Source organism: Panthera uncia (assembly GCF_023721935.1).
Source record: "Panthera uncia isolate 11264 chromosome B2 unlocalized genomic scaffold, Puncia_PCG_1.0 HiC_scaffold_24, whole genome shotgun sequence".
NCBI lineage: Eukaryota > Metazoa > Chordata > Mammalia > Carnivora > Felidae > Panthera > Panthera uncia.
Window position 1 is genome coordinate 70358825 of NW_026057580.1, and position 19953 is coordinate 70378777.

General features: G+C 42.4%; 1 protein-coding gene across 2 annotated transcripts in view; it reads right to left on the reverse strand.

Moving 5' to 3' along the window:
- Positions 1-19413, reverse strand: part of LAMA4 (laminin subunit alpha 4) — a 143664-nt gene extending 124251 nt beyond the window's left edge. For both annotated transcript variants that reach the window (XM_049652930.1, XM_049652929.1), the window contains exon 1: positions 17960-19413. In XM_049652930.1, coding sequence (XP_049508887.1) covers positions 17960-18577 — 618 coding nt within the window. In that variant the 5' untranslated portion in view covers positions 18578-19413. The remainder of the gene's footprint in view (positions 1-17959) is intronic.
- Between the last annotated feature and the right edge of the window lie 540 nt (positions 19414-19953).

Consider the following 19953-nt stretch of genomic DNA (forward strand, 5'->3'; position numbering starts at 1 on the left):
AAAGAAAGAAAGAAAGAAAGAAAGAAAGAAAGAAAGAAAGAAAGAAAGAAAGAAACTTTTCCAATAAATGGTAAATCTATGCGAACAAAATTTTAACTATATCATGAACTGTCCATAAGCTACTTCAGTTCTTTTTAGAACACGAATGATATTCAAAATTGGTGCAGAATTGCCATCCTTTTCATACCACTTGGGGTTATTTCCTATGATTCTTTTGTCCCCAGCTTCCCTCCCCTAAAAATTTAATTGTGGCATTTTGGTAAAATGCTGCTTAATTTCAAACTTTACTTCATTCCAGTTTACATTTATAAATGGCACAAATAATCTGTACCTTTCTTTTTAGTAAAGATTCTGAGGATAGTTTCAGAATCACTTTACCATCTGATGGTATCTGTAGCTTTTAAAATTTGCCCCCAAATAACTACCATAATCATGATAGTTACTGGGGTAGAGCATACTCACACCAGTGAAAAGATACAAACTAGCGTGGAAGGAAAATGAGGACAAAGTAGCTTCCAGCGTGCAGAATGCTACAAATCTATTCTGTGCACAGCTACTTTACTGACAACAAAATAATACACATTTGTGAAAGGAAATGGATGGGGAAGGCTGAGGGTGTTTGATTTAAAGTAACTCTGTTATCTGTCATTTGAGGGGGGAAAGTTGTGCTGATTTTAAAACAATACTTGAGTTACAGATGTTTCCAGACCCCTTCCCTGATCCAAGGAAACAAAATACCATTCAGCAACAAACCCAGATTTGGAGATGGGGCTTGTTCCAATATAAACATTTCTTAGCTAGACCTTCTCTATGAAACTGCATCGTCAATTTTTCCATATACAGTGGGAAAGACAAAGCTTTTAGCTTAAAAGGCATTTTCACCCGCAGTGCAGAGCGCCTGGAATGCATAGTGTAGGGACGCCATGGCTCACCATTGATGTCAAGTTGAATGCTGATAGGGCCACCAGAATTACAGAGTTATGTCAGAATGTACATATGCCGCAAACAAAAAACCCAGCACTGCTTTGGCTTTCAGTACTTGGTATTTACTTGGTCATTTAGTCTTTCTTTTTGTTTTATGTACCACCATTCACCTGAGACCTAGTTTAGAGTGTAGCACAAAGCAGGCATTTGACGAATAAGTGAGAGATGCATAAATTATTACCTTTTTTGAGCACTTCATATTGAAGGCACTTGGCAAGGCAATTTAGGGAATCAGAAGATGAATCACGGACACTGATGGCCTCCAGGGGTTTAATGGGGGCATGTGTAACTTGCCATAAAGGTAGGGTAGAACGTACTAAGATCATAGTGTAACAGGAGAGGTACAGAGAAATGCTGAGAGACTGAAGAAGGAAAGATTACTTTTTTAAAAGTTTATTTATTTATTTTGAGACAGAGAGAGATAGAAAGAGAGAGAGAGAGAATCCCAAGTAGCCCAACATGGGGCTTGATCCCAGGAACTCTGAGATCATGACTTGAGCTGAAACCAATAATCGGACTCTTAACCGACTGAGCCACCCAGGCATCGCAGGAAAGATGACTTTTACCTTGGGAGTGGGCGGGGGGGGGGGGGCATACTTCAGAGGAGGTGACCATTGTGTCAAGGTTTTTTTGTTGTTGTTTTGTTTTTGTTTTTGTTTTTGTTTTTGTTTTTGTTTTTTTGAGGAAAGCTGGAGCTGAAATGCTGGAAAGCATAGGTCAATTTTTAGTCACTCCCCATAAGGTACAAAGGCTCAAACTTTTATTCCTTCTGGTTTTGTTTGTTTGTTTGTTTTGTTTTGTTTTCTCAAAGCAGACATTCTTCATTCCTGGTAATCTACTTCAATATACTTCAATAATCCACTTCAATCTATAAGTTGGATCTACTATTTTTCTACTTTCTGGGATCTTCTTTGGAAAGATTGGTTTAATATCACCATTAAACTCATGTGACATCTTCCGTAACCTTCTTGCTTACACTATACTCACACAGAGATACGACTCTCTCTGTTCAAACATTGTAGATAATATTAGAGGCATCCCCTAAACCCTGAAGTAAGTGTTAAGTATGCCTAGAAGCCTCAATAATTCTTTGTGGTCCTCAGAACTCCATGAGTGACTTTCATGTGGAGAGGAATGTAGGAATTTTGGAAGTGGCAATAACTTCCAAGTTATAATTGATGCATGGGGAGAATGTCATTCAATTATTAAAAGAGGATCTTTTTATTTTATCCTTTTTTCATTTTGCTGTCTAGTGAAATTTTCCCAAAGTGAGGGGAACAAAAGAATGGTGGTAGAAATGCTTGGTTTTCTGGCCCTCTGAGTAGCTATTAGATTGACTTAATTTACTTAGAACCCACCAAGAATTATAGCAAAAACCTGGTACACTTGTTTTTCAATACTCTATTGTCAACAGCCCGGTCTCTGAGCAGCTGAAATAGAGCAGAAAACTGTCCTCATTTAAAACTTCAACTACTATTTCAGTTTTTTTTTTCCTTTTTGAAGTTTGTAAATTTCTTAGTTCAGATGATTTGAACTAAGCTTGAAGGAAATCCATGCTGACTCATGACTTTGAGGAGAAAGCACATTTTCTAGTTGAATATGAGCTTATGTTAGCAGATTAAAAAAGGAGAGAGATTGTAATCAAAGGAAAATCAAGACAGTTTAGATAATCTGAGATGAAGATATGTCTTAAAACTAAAAAAGGGTCCCACACTTGTTAGCTTTCAAGATAATTAAAATGGAAGAGCAGACAGAGATGGTCTACAGGAAAGAAACAAAAAACAACTCCATGCTTATTTCCACTGAACATTTTGATATATTGCAGGTCCAGAAACACGGGTCACAGGAAAAATGTGGTGCATCTGCCAAAATAATCACAAATCCTCTCTGAGAGTAGGAAGAATCCAGTCCTTTAACAAAACCAAGAGATTTTAAGCACCAAACAAAGAACATTATACTTCCCTCATAAAGATTATTACTCTGACCTTAGGAAGATACTTGTATCACCTTAAATACAGTATTACTGTCACCATGCTGAGGATCCTCCTCACATCCAGGGGGGAGGACCAGGGGGGAGGACAAGGGAGGACGGTACCTGCCATTTAGAAAACAAACCACTGACTGGGCAGCAGTTAAGAGCTATTCTGCCTCCCACAGACCTTCCTACCTTGCGGACCACAAAGGTCAGCAACCCCCTGAGATTGTCGTTATCGGATTCAGGACACGTGTGAGCAGATGCTGCTCGTGGCACAGTCCCTGGATTTCACCAACTATAGTTCTGCTGGGACGGGGCAGATTTTATTTGCGACACGGGTACTAATGAAAGTAAAGTAGCTGAAACTCAGAACTGTCACAAGGCAGGGTGGGAAGGTCACGGTGGGATGTGTCTGCCAGAGTAGACTGCTTTGGTGCTCTCCTACATTTCATTTTCCTCATTAATTTCTCATGTTACAGTTGTTTTGCTGCATGGTAGGGGAATTTGTTAAAGTCATGTGGAAACCTGAATGATGCTCATGTGCAGGGGGAGTGGCAGACGCGATGTGGCCTGGGAATTTTTCAAATTAGCTCTAAAATTGCTTTAAAACAAAAGCATTATTGTTCACTTTTGAAATCGATTTTTTTTCTGTCTTCTTTTTAAGATCCAGGATGTGTTGTTTATTTTTTAGGACCATCAGAAAACTGTAGCCGGAAATTCTGGAATCTCATTGCACTCGGAAGTCTTCTTTCTAAGTATTGGTGCTGAAAGCATAATTTAAGGGGTCAATAGCCATAGGGGGCCAAGGCAAAGATCTCTGAAATAAAAGAAAGGTTATGAATGATGTGGTTATAAGTTAAATTCAAAACTGGGATAAATATAATGACACAAAGGCTAAGAGAACTTCCAGTATTTCTGTACCTAAATTACTCAGGACTAAGGCATAGGTGGTGGCATAAGACATAACACGAAAGTCCCATGGATGTGCTTTTGTCTGATGCAGCTTGTTTAATGTCTCGACACACAGGGCTTCAGCTGTTCTTCACCCCTCTTACTTGTTCCGGTGATGGTATTCATGCTGTGATGCGGGGCGAGGTGACTGCTCCAAGAGCCAGGAAACTTGGTTTCTGGCCCCAGCTCTAGAAACCTGCTGCGGGACCTTGAGGAAGTGACTAAACTTTTGGCTCATTTCCTTCTCTTTCAATGACATTAGTGGCAGAGTGATTCCTCTTCCCATCTAAACAGTCTATAATTCTATAAAATGTCTTGCGGTCGCAATAAGGCCACATGCTACGAGTGGCCTGCCTGTTTTATAAGGTGGTTGCCAGGAATAAAGGTGGAAAGAGGCAGGAATACATCTAGAAGACCATGGAAGCTTTGTAAGTATTCACATTATTTTCCAACTGAGTTAGTAGCCATTGGAGATTCCAATATCTGGCAGCTATGAATAACACTTGTCCAATGTCAATAGCTTTTTTTTTTTTTGATGTTTATTTTTCTTAGTAATTTCTACGCCCAGTGTGAGGCTCAAACTCACGACTGCGAGATGAAGAGTCACGTGCTTCTTTGGGCCAGCCAGGTGCCCCTAATATCAATAGCTTATCTTTCAAGATGTAGAAAGTTTTCCTAATTCGTTGGAAGATCAGCTCTCCCTCGGTGTTCTGCATATACATCACAAAGCAAAATAAAGCAAAGTGAAAATTGCCTTGATGACGCTGTGAAATGCTTAAGGTGTCACTGTTCTTATACAAGTGAAAAAGTAAAGATAAGTTACAGTTTGTAATATTTATTTTCTCCCTTTTCATAGACATAACATTTATGTGGAAGCATTTTGGCCTTTGGGGATAAAGGACCACAGACCAGTACAAGGCTGCATTGAGGGAGGGAAGAATAAGATCAAGAACCATCTTTTTAGCTCAGAGTGCGGGTGAGAAGCTGTAGTTCAGAACAAGATGAGGCTTTGGATAAGTGTTGGAATAAGATGATGTTTATGGCAACGGAATAATTGGATTAAAAAATAAAAACCAAGCAAACATCTGACCGTTCCTCTGAGGATCAAAGACACCAGTTATCTGGTCTGCTTCCTACCACCCTATCCTCTTTCCAAAACTCCTTTGTTAGGTGTCCTGAGTAGCCCCAGGTAATAACTGAGACAAAACTGGAATTTCCTTATTTCCTAGGAAAGGGCCAAAAATATCATCAAACAAGGAAGAGGAAGCATAAAAATATCTCTCAGGAGAGTACCAATTGTTTAGAGGTTTCTAGCTCATGTTTGGCACAGCTGCAGAGGTGCTCGGAATGTCAGAGGCTCTGTGCAAATCAGCAGGTGTGTGCACCACTGGGAAACTGCCTAGGAGACACTGATTTGGACGACATTTGGAGTACCATTTGGGAGACCGGTCATGATTTAGAATATCAGCTTGGGAGCTCCCAGCATAACGATTTACTCAACTGTTACTCAAACATTTTAGAGTAGAGATCTCCTTCCCCCCGCCCCTGCCCCCCGCCCGCCAGTGAAATAGCATGTGGAATTCATCTACAAAACAGATTAAAAAAAAAAAAAAAACAAGAAGATGTTCTGGTTGAAGGAAGCAAAGCCCCAACTTCCTGCTGCTCAGCCTCCCTCACCCCGAATTATAGCCAAGGCATTTCTGTAAGGCTTCAGCTTGGAAGTCACTGATTTAGTAGGTCTTGTGTTAAAAAGTCTCCAAAGAGATTTTTCCCCATGATGTAATATGTTTCTACAAACATCAACATCAGCAGCACCCTTGACAAATCTACCCCTCACCCTTGCTCTCCAAACATACAACAAGTTGTCTTAATAGAATCTCTGCAACGACCACAGCATCTTTTTCCCTCCTTTCCAGACTACAGCCACCATTCGCTTCCAGGCCCTTCTTACTCTCTCCTGGATAATTACCAATGCATGACATAGGTGATTCTTTTTTTTTTTTTTTTTTTTTTAGTGTTTATTTTTGAAAGAGAGAGAGAGAGAGAGAGAGAAGGGGGAAGGAGCAGAGGGCGGGGGGGACAGAGGATCTAAAGCAGGCTCTGTGTTGACAGCAAAGAGAGCTCAATGCAGGGCTCGAACTCATAAACTGTGAGATCATGACCTGAGGTGAAATCAAGAGTTGGGCACTCAACTGACTGAGCCACCCAGGTGCCCCAACATCAGTGATTCTGATTCCAGGCTCTCTGCTGCTTCCTGCCCAATGCCTCTAGTAGCCTGTTTCCAGATTAATGTTGATCTGGAAGCACAACTCTCACTGAGTTTCTTCTCTTCTCTGAAATCTTCAGTGACTCCTGGTTGTCTAGTCTCACCAGCTGAGACTGTATCTCTTTCTAGAAGAAACCCTCTGTCTTTTGTCTTTCCTTATCCTGTCCTTTCACCTTGAATTTCCCTCAGTCTTAAAGATTTAACTCAGGGGCGCCTGGGTGCCTCAGTTGGTTAAGCATCTGACTTCAGCTCAGGTCACCATCTCACGGTTCGTGAGTTTGAGCCCTGCGTTGGGCTCCGTGCTGACAGTGAGGAGCCTGGTTGGGATTTCTTTCTCTCTCCCTCTGTCTCTCTGCCCCTTCCCCACTTGTGCATGCTCTCTCACTCTCTCTCTCTCTCAAAAAAAAAAATAAATAAACATTAAAAAATAAAAATGAATTATTGCTTAACATACTTCACTGGGTAGGTGTTATGGTTCCTATGTGTCTCAAAAATTCCTACGTTGAAGCTCTAATACCCAATGTGACTGACTGTATTTGGAGATAGGGCCTATAAGGAGGTAATAACAGTTAAGCAAGGTCATAAGGGTAAGGCTTGATAGAACCAGTGTCTTTATACAAGAGGAAGAGACACTAGAGAGTCCTTTCTCTCTCTGCACATGCATGGAATAAAGGACAGGTGAGGACCCAGAGACATGATGACTATTTACAAGCCAGGAAGAGAACACTCACCACAAACTAAGCCTGAAGTCTCCCTGATCTTGGACTTCTAGCCCTTTTCTAACCATTTTCCCTAAGGATCCGCTTTTACCACATTTTGGTTTCTCTCTTTATCCTTCTCTCAAGTTATTTTAAGTCATAGATCCACAAAGTAAACTCAGGAGCCTACTGAGATGATTAATGCTTAGCATAGCTGGAGACACGCGAAAATATACACTTTCAGAAATAACGTCAATTTTTATTCCTATTATGTCCAAAGAAGAACCTTTCATTGTTACTGAGATGATAAAGTCAGTTTATGCTCTAAATTAAAAAAAAAAAAAAGCAAAAATATAAACATACCAGTAATTAGAATATTCTTTATAGACTTGTCAACTACTATGACCTTTCTGGCATTCCTGGAGGATACTGGGGATCCCTGTTAGTTGAGCTACCGTAAGGCACTGTGAGATTTAGAAGCATAGATGTTAAAGGATCCTTATAGGATAAAGATTACAAGCTTGGAGCCAGATTCTAAGCTGTGATCTTGGATAAGTTACTCAGCTTTTTTATGTGACTCAGTTTCCCCATCTGTACAATGGTATTAATGGTAGTGCCTTCCTCACTATGTTATGAGGAATAAATGGATTAATAATGCAAAGTGCCTAAAACAATGCCTGGGACACGGCAAGTGCTAATCAAATGCTTAGGAGTTAAAGCTAAAAGGATCTTTGAAATCAGTCAACTAGGTGTCTCAAAGGGGTTCAAGGATAGCTGATGTTCAAGGCTGTTCTAAAATAGCCCCTCTCAGGGCTGGGGCTGCATCGAGGAGATTTAGAGTCTGCCAGCAACATGCAGATGCCCCCTCTGATGCACGAGAGGCACAGACCCTGACTCACGAGCACTTTCCTACAGATCTCAATCCGTCTAGAAAAATACCAGCTTGAGAAGGAGCCACGGCAATTCTCATCTTGTGGACGTAGCTCTTCCCTATCTCTTCACGTTATCTTTCTAGCCTAGCACAAAGACCACACTTCTCACTCCCGGGAGACACATGATCCTGAATTAGAAAGCATCCCTTATTCACAAGAGAAACATTACGATTCCACTATTTCCTGAAAGGCGTGAGCAACACCCTATTTTCAAGCAGTGCCACAAGTAAATTCTTCCCCTGCCTCGCCTCCCTTACTCTCAAGGACACAGAGTCTCCAGGGGTACCGTTTCTAGGCCGGGGGTGCTGTGTCCTACCCAATTTAGGGCAGGTTATCAAATTAAGCTTCCTCTTTACCTTAACATGAAGTCTCAGTTGATGGCTAGACTGTGCATACTGTAATGCTGTGATTTCGGTTGATTTTTTTTTAGGTTGATTTATTTATTTTTGAGAGAGAGAGAGAGAGAGAGAGAGAGAGAGAGAGAGAGAGCCCGCGTGCATTTGAATGGGAGAGAGGCAGAGAGAGAAGGAGAGGATCGCAAGCAGGCTCAGCACTGTTAGTGTGGGAACCCAATGCGGGGTTTGAACTCACGAATCATGAGATCATGACCTGAGCCAAAACCAAGAGCTGGACGCTCAACCACCTGAGCCACCTAGGCACCCCTCAGTTGGTGTTTGTGATGAATCAATAATCTGTCACTGGCTTTCCCTTCCTTTTGCACTGAGTGTAAATACATTCTCCTTTCTAGAGCCTGTTATGTGCCTTTCACTATTAAGAGATGCAAGGACATGAGCCTCCCCTCAGTTCTCTGTGTCCCTCACTTCCTCTAACGTCATCCCTCCCATGTCTCTGTGTGGAGCTTCACATTTAGAGTCACTGTGAAGGGTCTGGATAGGGCAGGTGGCAGCACTCTGGAGCCCAGGTGTGGGAGAGTGACTTTCATGGACACACTTAGGTGTCTGCAGCTGAAGTCTGTGTGGGAAGCCTCCTTGGTGGTCACCTTGGAAAGGCTCATGTCTAAGGCTGGGCCAGTGCTCTGTCCTGCAACCACCCTCACCAAGAAGCAGGGAGAAGGGCCCATTAACGCCCCCACCTCCCACCCCCACCCCACCAGATCAGTCCCTGTGTTTCCTTTGGGCTCTAGGCTCCTCAGTCTTGGGGTTCTAACCAGGGTGGCCGCTGTGATGCTGAGTGATTCTCTTCCTTAAGCCAGCTTCCTTTCAAGTAGCTTAAACTGTTATCTATTCATTAGATAATCACAGAACTCCGTTGCTAGAAGTAACCTTGTTTTTGTTTGCTTATTTTTGTTTTCTTCTTTTTAAACTGTAGAAATCGAGGGCCCAGGAGGTGAAGGGACGTGCCCAGGTTCCTTTAACTGGTAAAGGTGATCGGGTTGTTAGTGGCGTGGCCAAGAACCGGAAGCGTTGGTTCCAAAGTCACATTCCAGTGCTTGTCCCACTCTGCTGAATTCCGTGAGCCTCTCTTACTGATTGTTCAACTCAAGAATAAACAGAAGCAATAGAGAGCAAAGTGAATAACAGTATGTTAGAAGCAAGCAACTTTTCCCTTAAAGATATATATCTTTAAGAGAAAAATTATATAGATAGATAGCCCATAGAAATAGCTTGAAAGAGTATAAGGCTGGAAGTCAGAAGACACAGTTTTTGGCACTGCTGGTAATGAATGAGCTTTGTGTCTTTGAGTGAAGCACCTTAACCATCTCCCACCCTGAGGCTCAGTTTCCCTATCTACAAAATGAGAAGGTTGAATCTCTAAACTCTCTTTCTAGATCTAACATTCTATGATCCCTTTGATTTTACGGTTCACACCGCAAGATATAATAGAGTCATACATCCAATAATAACCACCCACCGCCTCTGCATTCAAACACGTCTCCTTTACGCCGAATTCTGTGCTGCAATAGGGGCTTCAGGGCTGGTTCCTTATAGATGGAATTTCAGTGAGTATGACACACAACAATTCCAAGGGAACAATACAGAATGAGGCAATTTATTCATGCACCACAAACACTGGCTCATTGCCAGGCATTCAGACACTGTTCGGTCTCCAAACAACACGCATTTAGCACCTCACCTGTAACCTGGGGATTGACAGAATCACAGACGACAGAATCACTCTCCTGCTCTCAGGACTCACAGGCGTACCAGCAGGTAGAGAGGTTACTTTTAGGTCACTCTTCGCTTGTTAAATTGTATCACTGTTCCTCAAGGGGGAAACACACTGTTGCCTGGCCAGTGAAACTTGAAAGGCATTGTAAAATAACTCTCCTGTGGAAGGAGAGGCCAGCCCCAATTTTAAGCCCCAGATCCCGAATTTGTGCTCTGGTTCTTGCTGTAATACTAGATGGTTCTACAGCCCTAGCATCCCAACGTATGAGGCCCACTAAACATTTTCTTGCCTTCTGCTGGTGTCTATATTATACATTCCTTTGGGCTGACATTTGGCTTTACAGAGCTGTGTAGTGCAGTGTCCTATGTTGCAATTTACTTTGTAAACAGACAACATGATTGCACGGAACAGTCACCTCTGAGGCGAGTTTTAGTGAAGACATCTCTGATCTTCAGACTCCCTCATTTCCTTTGAAGTAATCGTGCCACCTCATCTAATGGAGGGCACGATTTCAAAATAAATATGAATGCACAAAGTCTGCACTGTGCTCAAGGGTCCCTTTAGCAGTAGTATGCACAGCATGGATTACTGGTCTAGTCTGCAAGAGACGTGCACGCACGCAGCTGTTGGTGGTATGGGATTTCTCCAACTCATCAGTTCTCATGGAGTCATAAATGTAGATATTTCACTCCATTTAGGTAAACACTAGATGTCTCGCTTCTTCCAAAACACAACATACAAACCAAGAAAGTGCTGGAAGTGAAAAGAAGGTCATATTGCATATTGCTCAAAGTATGTCAGACCACCCCTCTCTCCTCTTTTTTTTTTTTTTTAACAGTACTTGTTTCTGTATTTTTTTTTCTTTATGCAGGGGATTTGAGCTTGAATATGGACATTTTCCCACTACCATTCAGCCTCGGAATGCTCTTTTCCCCAAGTTTCTCATGATAAACAGACTCAGATTCAGACCCTAACTGCTGGCAGCTGAATTTCATTAAGACTTTGATGGGAAACTTAAGTTGGAATTACAAACATCTGTGGCTAAGCTTCCCTTCAGTAAACCATTTCCCAGAATTTAACTTTACCACACTAAGAGCAAAAAAAAAAAAAAAAAAAAAAACAAAACAGTTGGGAAAAGAATGCTGCTCTTTGGCAAATACTGGAGTAGATATTTAAATATTCTTCTATGTGGTCACCACATCTCAGTGAACCAGCAGACTTCCTGGTTTTAGAAAATAAATAAATAACTGTTTGGAAATACCAACTTGTGGAACTCAAAGATGTACTGGTAATCTGGTCTTAATGGTTTCTAATCAATCAAATGTCTCAAAATTATGTCTGGCCATCATTATATTTATATGGTTACTCTGAGTGAGGAAAAGCCCAAAAGGAGAGAAGTGTTTTTGACGTTACATATTTCAAAAAATTATGAAAAGTCAGATTTGAGAATTTAATTGTGAAAGAAAAAAAGTTATGGTCCTTTTCATATCAAAGATGTTGGTATTTTTGTTTAACTTTTCCAGAATTTAGAAAAATTCATTCATTTCTCTTCACTGATCAGATCATCCAACTGGGGAAAGGCTACGTTTAAAGAACCATTAGGGATACAGTGATTATAAAAATTAAAGTCCAGTCTCCGTCTCCTCCAATGTTGCCTGATCAGTACATTTGTATGGAAAAGTTGGAAATAACCAAATTTACAGAATAAATAAAAGTTTAGAAAAAAATAAACCGGTAAAACAAGTCTTAACTTGCAGTAGATAAAAACAGTGGAAGAGAAAGGGAGAGAAGGGAGGTACAGAAGAGAAGGAACTAAAGGCAGACTTTGTTAGGCAGCTCCTAGACATTATTTCACAATAATCTTGCAAGGCAAATACTTTTCTGTTCATTCTACAATCAAACAAACTGAGCCTCTGAAGGATGAACTAATTTGTTCAAAGTCAAACAGCTAGAAAGTAGTGGGGCTGAATTCACAGCACATCTGTCTGGCTAGACACCCATATTGTACCTTTGGTGAAAGGTGAATTTCAAATGTTGTTGAGCAGAGACTGAAATAAACAGCGCTTGGGCTAAATTGGGCCATCAGACGCACTTCCCACAGGGTATTAAAAAAAATGAGTCAGCAAATTTACTTAAGAATCCAGACTCTGTTTTCTCCTGAAAAAACAAAAGACCTGGCAACACAGAGGTGGGTGTCCCTCTGGAAGAGGCAACCCTTCTCCTGTCACTTGGATCTGTCACTCACAGGATGTATTCCTTTCACTGCCCAGTTTTTTTCGTTAGTTTGTTTTTGTTTTTGTTTTTGCTTGGCCTCTCTAGGAATCCAAGTTTTAAAACTTTTTCTGTACCATACAATCAGCAATTCCACTTTTGGATATCTACCCCAAATTGCTGAAAGCAGACTCAAAACAGATATGTGTAAGCCAATGGACACAGTAACACTATTCACAGAAGCTAAGAGGTAGAAACAACTCAAACGTCCATCGATAGATAAAGGGGTAAGCAAAATGTGATATATACATACATTAGGATATTATTCAGCCTCAAAAAGGGATGAAATTGAAACACATACTACAACATGGATGAACCTTGAAGACATTATGGTAAATGAAATAAGCCAGACACAAAAGAACAAATATTGTAGGTTCGACTGATATGAAGTATCTATCAGAGTAATATTCATGGAAACAGAAAGTGGACTGACAGTTGCCAGGGCCCGGGAAGCGGGTATTGGGGAGTTGTTGTTTAATGGGTATTGAGTTTCAGTTTGGGAAGATGAAAATATTTTGGAGATGGATGGTGGTAACGGTTGTGGAACAATGTGAATGTACCTAATGCCACTTAAAAATGATTCAAATGGAAAATTTTATGTTATGCATATTTTACTGCAATAAAAAAAAACTTATGGTTAAATCAGAGAACTCTGGAACCATAGCAATTCTTTATTTTCTAGCAATTTTATAATACATTCTATAAGATAGGCCATGTATTCCTATAGGTGGTGCTGTTCTGAATTCTTTACCTATTAACCTAAATATGGGGGTTCTAATGTAAACTGTAGCATCATGTAGAGGAAACATACTAGAACATGTTTAAAAAAGGAAAATGGGATGCAAAGAAGACCCTAGAGTTAAAAAAAAAATCTATCAGGGGGACCCAGTGATATGCTGGGGAAAAAAGAATGGGATTTGGTAACCTTGGGCAAAATACTTACCATCTCCAAACCTCAATTTGCTTATCTATAAAATGGGTATAATGTTCACTATTGACTACTACAAAAGATAATACATGTAGTTCCATGGGACATAGTAGAAGTCAATAAGTATTAATTTCTGTCTTTCCAAAAGAGTAGTTTAAAAAGTAATTATTAGACTCGTCAGGAAAGGGAAGTTATCTCGATTCTTTGATAATCCTAACATTGTATGCAACTTATGCTACTCATCCAGCAAGCATTGCACAAATAGTCTTTGAATGGCATTTTATAGATCTTTAAGAAATTTCTAAAACTTTGACTAAAACTTATGCCTACAGATAGTTCTATTTACCTAATAACTTTTTCCTAGGTACTCTTGCACAGTTGAATTACTTTCATAAATTCCTTCCTAGCTGTGCTACTTACCAGGTAAGGTGCCTGGGCAAATGCTCTGTCTCAGTTTCCCTGTTTTCAAAGTAAGAGAATAACTATACAAGTTCCATTGAGCTGTTGAAGGTGAAAAAAAATAGCTCTTGGAGAGTGCTTAGATTAGTGTGTGACACACAGTAAATACTCAATGAGCATTAGCCATAAGCCATGCTATTATTATTACTACTGCCACTATATTTAGTCCTTCTAAAATAATGTCTCCCAGGAACCTTCTTTGGTATTTGGTGAGTAGGATGATTGTGTCCTACTGGTCTGGCTCTGGAATAATACTTTTTCCACATTACCCCCATGGCCCTTAGCTTCCAGATACTTTTACAGAACATTAATTCATTCAGCTTTATATGGTGGCTATGAACATTTTTCTTTCTTAGATTGCTTACTCCTTGAGGGGAGGGATGTGACTCTGCCTTCTTCTGTCCTTTCTGGCACCTCCTTCATTGCTCTGTATACAGTAAGGCTCCAAACATACTTGCTGGATGATATAAAGTGAATGAAATAATGACTGCATGTGGGAGTTCACATTACCTACATGCACTGTTGGACAGCAATATAGAATGATGGCCCAGGCCAGTGACTAGAGGTCTTCACGTGATTCAACAGGGCCTCTTTCAAAGTAAGGGCCCAAGATAAGGAGAAGGAAAGTAGACAGCGAAAGAGATCTAAGCTGCCTTTTAATGCACATACTGCGATCCTTTAGTGGCAGGGTACCAGTTATGTTGGAGCATAGGATCATGTATCCACGATAAAAAGAGTCTAGAGGAAAAGTTGCTCAGAATTAGTCTAGTTCATAGTGCTTTTTTAAAAGCAAGTAAGTTTGTCCAGTGTGGGGTACATGTGCACATGTGGTTCACGGGCCACTGATTTTCTTGGAGGGAAGCTAACAACAACAACAACAACAACAACAACAACAACAACAAAACCCAGTCAGGTTACCAGGAGATAAATTCCTGTTTTCTTTGCTGAGAGAAGTTTGCTCAACACTGTCATTTATTTCCCTTAATTTCTCAATTATCTACCAAGGGCAGTAACAGCACCATTGCCCTCCATACCTCTCATTTTGCCTTTCCAGTGGAGACTTCACTCTTTTGAGTCTCTGTGCGGTGGCTTCTTCCCACAGTATCAACCTCTAACCTAGTGTTCTCGAACTTATTTAATTCCTGCTCCTTTTTGACAGACAACACTGTCATTCCTGCCAAGGACATTGTGACACCCTCTTCTTGGGGACCATTCCTATCCCCATCCCTGCACCCCTTCCAGTGTTTTTGCAGATCCATATTGGTTAAGAAGGCTTCTGCCTGGTTTTACTTGCTAGAATGTATATGATAGAATCAAGACTTTCTCTTCTTAAATGTAAAATATTAGAACATTGAATATTCTTTTTTGAAACCACCCCATCACCCTTTTGCCCATCCTACTGAGAAACACTGTTCTCACCATAAACTCAGCAGTGGTGAATGTGGGAAATTGCCTGTGAAAAAGCAGAAGGTGGGAAAATCCTACCAAATTAGCACCCATGGGTGCTCCTCTTTTCAAACCCTGTATCCTGGGGGAAGCTTGGGCTTGTTTGAGAAGGAAAGGAGGGACTTTCTTTCTTGGTCAGCCTGTGCTCCTCATCCTTTTATTCAGTGTGTATTTAATGTCATTGAACCCCTAACTCACACTGGGCACCAGTGTGCCAGAGTCTGGAGTCCTCTGTTGAGTGCCAAGGACCCAGGGGTGGAGAGGGCACAAGCCTTGCTGTCTATCGAAGAGCTTGGGAGAGCCTTTGGAGGGCCATCAGCCAAGCCCTCCCACTGCTGTATGCTTGCCTTAGTATATTTTCCTTCTGCCCCTTGAAGGAAAATTGAGGAATAACCATTCATATAAATCCAAGTGAAGTAAAATGAATGTATTTTTAGAATATCCCTCCATCTACATCTCAAACCTCCTACAAATAGCGTATCACATATGTCCACGGTCTCTTTCTCTCTCCGTCTATAGATGTAAATACAATCTCCTGAACCAGTCAGTAGAATGGTTGCACCATGTTATTAAATTTCCAGAATGTATTTGGTTTACTGGCTATAAAGAGCATGGGAAATCTGAATGGTGGGGCATTGGGATTGCCACGGGACCAGAAATGAACTGGAGGTATTATGTGAAACTAGGCAGTGGGAATGTAATTACTCCAATCCCACACTTTCTACATCATATACTTTGACACTTCTGGAATGACTAATAGCTTCTTTCTGTTTCCCTAAACCGAAAGCCTGAATTGGCATTCTGAACCTATTGGACTCTGACATTTAACTCACTATAGGATATATCTTTCTGGTAGGAAAGATATAGACAAACAGAGATACAGCAATATTAAGTAAAATAGCGCCATAAAAATAATGTTCTGAGAAATATTCCCAAACAAGGGTTTCTTTTAATTCAATCGTCTGCATATTTTACACTATTAATAACAAGACTTAGCATGTATACAGCATTAATACCTATCAGGTACTGTGTTAAGCATTCTGTCTGTATCTAGTTCCATCACAGTAACTCTAGGAAGTATGAAGTAGGCATCAATAACTTCTTTAAGCCTTAGTCTCTTTCTGTGTAATTGGGCATCTGGAATTTGCCTAAGGTAAGGAGGAGGTAAGTTGAAATTTGAACTTGGGACCATCAGACTGCAGAGCCTGCAATCCCAAAACACTCTGCTGTGCTGCCTTCCTATTATTTCACTGATCACATGAGTATATAAGAAATTGCTCAGAGTCTCAGCAATAGATTTAAGGTTCCCTAAAAATCATATAATTATTTTCTTACTTTTTGTGGGGTAAGAGTTACAAAAAGGTATGTGTGCCCATCTCTTTAAAATTAGCGGACAGAAATACAGAAGGTTTAGGTAAATTTGAGTTTCAGGTAAACAATAAATAATTTTTACTGTAAATACATCCCATGCAACATTTGAGACATAAACAAAAACATTTATTTGTTGCTATCTGAAACTCAAATTTAATTAGATGTCTTGTATTTTATCTGGCAACTCTGCCCTTAAGCATTTTGTTCTGAGACTTTTCACGCTTAAAGCAACAGGTGGAAATGCTTCCCAGGGGTTAATCCCAAGCCTGTGGAGACGCAATGCCTTCCCGTTGCGCGGTGTCTCTCTTGGCCCGGCTTCTCCCCAGGTCTGGGGAGCACAAAGCTAAGCAGAAGCCAGCTGTGCCCCACTCTTTCCTATAGAGGTTATTTTTTGAACCACAATGGGAGGTTGGTATGCTCTGGCCCTACACACACACACCCCCTCCTTTTTTGGGGGGTGTGAGTGGGGCTCACTCCTGGAGACGGACCATCTCCATGTACCTTATTTTAGTAGTAATAATAACTATAGTTATACTAACAATTAGTAGAATTAGTTGCAATAATCCAGACTTTGGTGCTGTTAGAAATGGTGTCAATCCATATAAATGCTTTGGTTCTATAGTTGCTGTAACCATAGCTGTAGCACGTGTGTGTGTGTGTGTGTGTGTGTGCGTGCGTGTGTGCGCGCGGTGTTAAGTCAATTGCTCCTTCCTTTCCCATGAACTTAGGTGACTTCATTTTCCTCCTACTTAACATCTCCCACGCACTGGACATGCCCTTGTCGTCTTGGCTCAAGGGACTCTTAAATCACTTACTCTGGATTCATCCTCCTTTACCCAATTTCTACTTTCTGGTTATGCTTTCAACATAAAAGCTATTGCAAGGTACTCAAACAGCAGCTCTCTGCATAAACATATCACCAGTAGCACATCCCAATCATTTTAACTTTGGGGATGGGGCTTGATTTCCATCACAACTTTTTGCTTCTGGAACATAATGGCTCCTATCTATTTAAGGCATCTGCTCGGCAGTTTCCCAACAGATTCTTTAGTATCCCATCACCCTCAGCCGCTCGGTCCCTCTCCCCTGTTGGAGAGGACCTTCTGCTTGATTTGTGACAAAAAGATTGGCCCCGCGGTATTGTTCCCACTGTCCCAACATCTCAGAAGAGCAGGAAGCCGGGGACAGGGCACACACTTTAAGTAACTCTCCTGGGATACACAAGTGGCAGAAAGTCGCAGAAGCGCCAAGGCAGCTCCAGGTGAGAATCCAAGCAGACCGGCTCCCAGTACACGGAGCACATGGCACTTTTGCTAGTTGGAACAGTGCCGGGTCCCAAAGCCTCAACTCACAACTCGCGACGCCCAAATCCCACTGACAAAGTAAAACTCTTCAAGTTTCTGAACCGACCGGGTGCAGGTGAAACTCTGAGGGATGGGGGAGGGGAGGAGGTGGGGGGCGGGGGTAGAGACGGACGGGAGCGTGGCACCCACAGCCCGCGGGGCTCAGGTGCCCCGGGCCGGGGTGACAAGGGCAGGGACACCGTACCTCGGCGGCGGGCGGTAGCCTTCCGGGAGCCACGCGGGGCTCGCTCGCCTCGGGCGGGTCCAGTCTGCCGACCGCTGAGCTCCCTTCAATGTCAAAAGGAAAAGCGCTGTCGTCCCCGGCCGCGGCGGCCGCGCAGGCAGCGCCCCAGAGGAGCCAGAGCCTCAGGACGGGGCGCCAGGCTGAGCTCACGGCCATCTCTCCGCTGCCATCCAGCAGGGCGCTGCGTGGGGCTCGGCGGCTGTGCGTCCTCGTCGGTGCCCCCGTGGGGCGGCGGTGCCTCGCGTGCATTACCTTCTCGGCCCCCGCCTTGTCCGGATGTGGGAAGTCAAGGCGGCCCGACGCGCAACTTAGTGAAAAAGGCACAGCGAGAGGGTGAGCGGGAGCCCTCCTTCCCCCCTTGTCTCTCCTCTTTCCTTTTTCCCCCTCGGTTGGCTCTCGCACTTTCTCTCCCGCTTTCTCTCTCCCCAGAGGCTCTGGCTGAGGGGCGTCCAGATGGAGGCAGCTTAAGGCTGAGCACCAAAAGGCGGACGGGGTTAGGGCGAGCCCCGCCGGCCACCTCCTGTCCCGGGCGGGTGGGGTCTGCGGGCTGCGCTGCCCTGCCTTCCTCCCCACATCCATTCTCACCACTCCCTTTTTACCTTCCACTTCCAGGCCCTCCCACTCCAAACGGCATTTCACACACGGAGCTCGGGCCTTTCCCTGGCCTGCCCTCCCCACGCGCTCTCAGTTTGGAGCCCCTCCAAGGGACCCCCATGAATATTCAGCCTTTGTGATCGCTTCCTCACATCTTTTATTTATTTAGCCAAGGTGCTCGCTGTCCTATCTGTATTTTTGCAGATCTTTTATGTGACCCCCTAGTTTGCAGGCAAGTGAGGGGGGAAAGGGATTCCAGGGGTAGGGGCAGGAGCCAGAGAGGTGCGGCTTGTCAGACGGCAGAGGGGGAGGGCACCCACTTTCTGGAGCAAGGTTTCTCATTTTCTAAAGATGGAAGGCTGCAGTCTTTGAGCTATCTTCATTGAGACTTGCTGGCCACCCATCCTCCTCCTGACAGTCCTCACCCAGAGGGCTTGGGAGAAGAGTATCTTTTACTGCGGGGCTGGAAAATGACTTTATTACGCAAATGCATGAACTTTTATTTACAAAGAACATCTTGTTTTCATCCTCAAGAGGTGCTTTGTAAGGGGTCTGGAACAAGGCTTACAGTGTATGAGCCTGTCAAATATACTGCCCACAGCCCTGGCCTCTTCCTCTAGGCCTGTAATCTCATGCCTGCTGCATCCCTGTGAGTCATGTAACCTTTCTAGGACTTTGGGCGAAGTGGGCCAAAATTGTGCCAGGCGCCCTGCGGATGGGTCAGTGGTCACTGCAGCTGCTAGGTACCTTTGCTTACACTTGCTTCAGAAAGGAACTCTAAGCATTCCCACAAGACATGTCCATGGCTTTAAGAGGATTAGATGAAGCAACCATAAAACGATACCCAAGTAGGTCCCTAGATGCTTGAAATCATCCACAATCGTGGAGTGAAGCATTTTCATAAAACCTAATCCTTAGCTCTGTTTTATAGGACAAAAGCTATTTTATCTAAGCAAAAGCAAAACACCCATCTATTTTGCACCAACTATATGTAATATCTTACATATACCATACTGTGTAATCAGTAATTACATATTACAGCATTAGTAAGCCTCACAGCATTCCTGGAAAATAGGACTTTATTTCCTTTTACAGAAAAAAAAAAAAAAAAAAGGAAAGAAAAGAAAAGAAAAAGAAAGAAAAAAAAGAAAAGAGAAAAGAAAGGAAAGGGAGATTCTGAGGGACTAAGACCTTTGCCCAATATCACGCAGCTGGTAGAAAGCTAAGCTAAGGTTTGCACTGGGGCATCACTGATTCCAAAATGATCTTTCACAGCTATACCACCCTGAAACTCAAAAAATAGAGGATATACATTCAGAATAGGAGATACGGCATTCCCATTTTTTGAGTACTTCCTCTGT